Here is a 3,807-nt window from a genome sequence, read left to right as displayed (position 1 = left end):
AAAAAAAAAAAGATATTGCTCTCCACCATGTCAATAAAAATTGGGACAATGTTTTCTAAGACCAGCCTCTGCACCAGACACAAGGGAAACACAATGACAACCATGCCGCTGCTGGCAACGCATGCCTGTGTCTGGGGCTTCTGGGCACAGGCCCCGCTATAAAAATTTTTGCTACTAAGTTGGCAGTCAGAAATTCATCTTGATAATTGCAACAATTTCATAAATGAGATCAATTCTTCACCATCTCATTATATCAGTGAGCATGGGGAGAGCATTTGACGCAGCTTCAAATAACTGCTGCATGTACAGGAAATGGAGGTTCTGGAATATAACATTTTTTTTGGGTAGACTGGAGTAGACGGTATCTCAAACTATACTGAACAAATTGATAGGTGACGATACCCGGGTCATGAAGATGGCTGTATGGCTATCACTAAACAATGATGAATTTTAGTAATATATCTAAAAGAAGCCTGGTTGAATTTACCAGTACATTCCATTGAACATAAAAATGTAGTCCTAAGTAAAACTATCTCTGGGTACTCAAAATGCATATCAAAATTTTTTGAAGTCTGATCAGCAACCACATTATTCTCCTTGGAACAAACAACATAACAGGAGAAAACTAATTCCAAAAGAGGGCAGAAATGAAACACCTGCAAATACGGTTTGCTTAAGCAGCAGCACCCTTGCCTTTCTTCCTCTGGATCTTCTTCATATAGAACTCCAGCTCCTTCCCTTCCAATATGTACCTGTTGAATGAGAGTTGCAAAGGGCAGTAAGATATAAATCCAATCCGACCAGGTGGAGAAGCATAAAAGCATAAAGCATAAAACTCAATATGTTTCTACTCACCCATCACATCTACCACACTGCCCAGGGCGAGAAGCGATGCAAGCCAACAACCTCCCACTGCCAAATTGCTCTTCAATATGGGGGTCAAGTTTATGATCTTGAAGACGCTTCTCTAGCTTCCTCTGAACATGGTTGCTCTTCTTTGTTTCCTCTACAGGAGCTTCTCCTTCCTGCAACAGGTAGCAAGAGGAAAAAAAAACATGATTGGGTCACCTAGACGCTGTGACAACAATGCCCCACATGCATATCATCGTACTCACATGTGCTGCCTGCTACAAGCATGATACATAATTCCAGAACTAGATTTTCTTTAAAGAAAGTAATTTACTAGCAAGCCTTGAGTCAACCAACACTGCAGGGAAAATAACCAGTGCAAATTGAAACATGAAAGAACATTTCAGGACATTCATATATTTCTAAACATTCTACTAGATCTCATATTCTTCATATATTTGCTTTCAATATCAATTATACCTTCAAGATGACTAGATGTGTGCATACATTATTGTTCAGCAACCTCAAGACCCCATATTAGTTACACCATCACTTATTCCTATACGTATTGCAAGCAAAACAGTAACCCAATGTCCCAAATTCTCATTACTAAAACATCATCTATACATGACAATAAAACAAGATATTTTTAACAAAAGTAGCAACAAATTAAAAATTAGTAAACCTCTGTTCAAATAATAATTTTCTAGACAAATCAAATATAACATAAAATGAAACCAATTACAAACATTTTAAAACTAGGCAACGTACCTCAGTTGTTTCCTTCTTGGCAGAAGCCTTCTTCTTCCTACCAATATCAACACCATAGTGCTGAAGGTACCATTGCTTAAATGGAGCAGCATCAACCTGAATAATTGCACTCTTTACTAGGGTCTGCGTCCGGACAAGTTCATTGTTAGAGGCATTGTAGACCACGTCAAGGATACGTGTCTTACGGGTGACAGCCTCACTTCCCCATGAGTAATTTCCTGTATCCAACCTGAGGGCCCTCCATTTCACATTGCCTCCTCTAACACGGATTCTCCGGACAGTCTTGTTGCTCGAAAGTTTAGTGTTGGCTGGCTGGCGCCCAAGTTCATACCTTTACAAGCCAGAGGGGAAAAAGAAAAGGAGGGGGGGGCGGGGGGGGAGAGGACAATAAGCAATAAGATTTTATGAAACAAATGATATTGATATATTGTTGATCTAAAGTCATTCATTGAACTCCCCACCCGTAAGCTAGACATATTGATCTACATTAACAGGAAAAACATGAGATAACCCAATTTATTTCCCCTATGTTAACTTCAAATTTATAACCCAAGCTATAAGTGTTCACACAGTTACAAGCTATTTTCCTACTTTTGCTTGCAACTTGCCATCCAGGCTTAACTAAGTTGAAAGTTTAAGAAAATCAGTATTCACAAGTACAATTACAATTACAAACGAGACAGAACTACAGAAGGGTCTATATATATATATATATATATATATATAGATTGTTGCCTGCTATCAGCTTAAAAAAACTAAGGCCATGTACTAATCTTCCAGAGTAAGCAATCAATTTAAAACGAAGAAAAGCTTAGGCTCAGATTTTGCAGACAAGAAAACAACACAAGAGATGGAGCTAGCGAAATCCGAATGCACTCTACTCATCTACTTCAGTTGATCGTACATACGCATGAATCGAAAAAACGAATGGGAACATTCACAGTTCCAAGCTTTTATTCCGAATCAAACTAATAAACCAAAAAGTGATCAAACAACAAATCAGGAATCACAAAAGAAGGCATTTTCAAATCTGCAAAAAGGTGAACCAAGACAATGTGTTCTTCAGGTAACTTATTTTCAAACTACCAGATCAGCATCGCAACAAACAAGAAACAAAATCTTCCCCCAAGTAATTGGTAAATTACACAAGCCAGATCGAGATTTTGGACGAGCCACAAGCGCCATTGTAATATGATAAATGATAACTGTTTATTTAACCCATAGACCCGAAAAGCATAACAGAAAAAAAAGATAGTAAAATACTTACTTTCTCTTCTTCCTCCATGCCTTCTTCTTGCCACCAGTGGCACGCCTCTTGTGCATGGAGTCCCGAGAGATACCTGAGACAACGATGCGAAGCCATGAGAAGAACAAATAGAGTTGCAGACACAAGAAAACTGAGAGATTCAAGAGTTTGGAAGGTTTAGACAGAGAATACGAAGAAAGGCTTAAGGTTACATACCCATCTTTGCTGAGCGGCGGAGAGACGACGAACAGGAACACGCTCTCTTTATCTCTCTCTCTCTCTCCCCCTCTCTGCTAATAATACACCTCCAGATATAAAAACCCTAACCCTAACCCTAACCCTAACCCAAGCAACTGAAGCCAAATGAAAAGGACATCAACCACGGTTTTCCTTAGATTTGAACCGTTCGATGCATTCAGTCATGTCTTGGTATTAGTACAATCCAATGGCTACTAGTCTAACAACCAATACCGTACTAAATCCCAGTTTAATGTGTGAGCCCTACATTACAAAAATTCCAATCCAGCTTTTTTTTTTTTTTTGGTATACCTATGTCATGGACCTAGGGGACTGCCGATACTGATACGGATCGGATCCTATCGGCAACTATCGGTTCATTTTACTAGGGGTGTCAACTAGTCAAGTCAAGCCAGTCTCGGTTGGGCTTAATTGGGCTTGACCACTTGGAAGCCTTGCATCATGAATGTCCGTTTAAGTAAACGGACCTAGCTTTGGGGAGCATAGTACGGTTTATAATCAGGCCGGTCGGTTTTGGGCTTTAATCAGACTTCCTTAAACAGGTCTTACCGTAGCCTTAACTGGGCTTCAGACCTATTTAAGTCTAAACAGGTTCTAAACGGGCTTTAAACGTGTTTACCCTAAAATTCTTTTCTTAAGTTGGTTGAATGTCAAGAAATATGTGAGGCAAATATTTAATAAAA

General features: G+C 39.2%; 1 protein-coding gene across 1 annotated transcript; it reads right to left on the bottom strand.

The window, feature by feature from the left end:
• Nucleotides 1–424: 424 nt before the first annotated feature.
• LOC122057795 (40S ribosomal protein S8) lies at nucleotides 425–3,202 on the bottom strand. Its single transcript, XM_042620067.1, has 5 exons — nucleotides 3,083–3,202; nucleotides 2,888–2,960; nucleotides 1,621–1,951; nucleotides 856–1,025; nucleotides 425–752 (listed from the first exon to the last, which is right to left on the bottom strand). The coding sequence occupies exons 1-5, from the start codon at nucleotides 3,084–3,086 to the stop codon at nucleotides 674–676; spliced, it is 657 nt and encodes a 218-aa protein (XP_042476001.1). The 5' UTR covers nucleotides 3,087–3,202; the 3' UTR covers nucleotides 425–673.
• Between the last annotated feature and the right edge of the window lie 605 nt (nucleotides 3,203–3,807).

Source organism: Macadamia integrifolia, chromosome 12, assembly GCF_013358625.1.
Source record: "Macadamia integrifolia cultivar HAES 741 chromosome 12, SCU_Mint_v3, whole genome shotgun sequence".
Classification (NCBI taxonomy): domain Eukaryota; kingdom Viridiplantae; phylum Streptophyta; class Magnoliopsida; order Proteales; family Proteaceae; genus Macadamia; species Macadamia integrifolia.
This window is presented reverse-complemented; position numbering and strand designations above follow the sequence as displayed.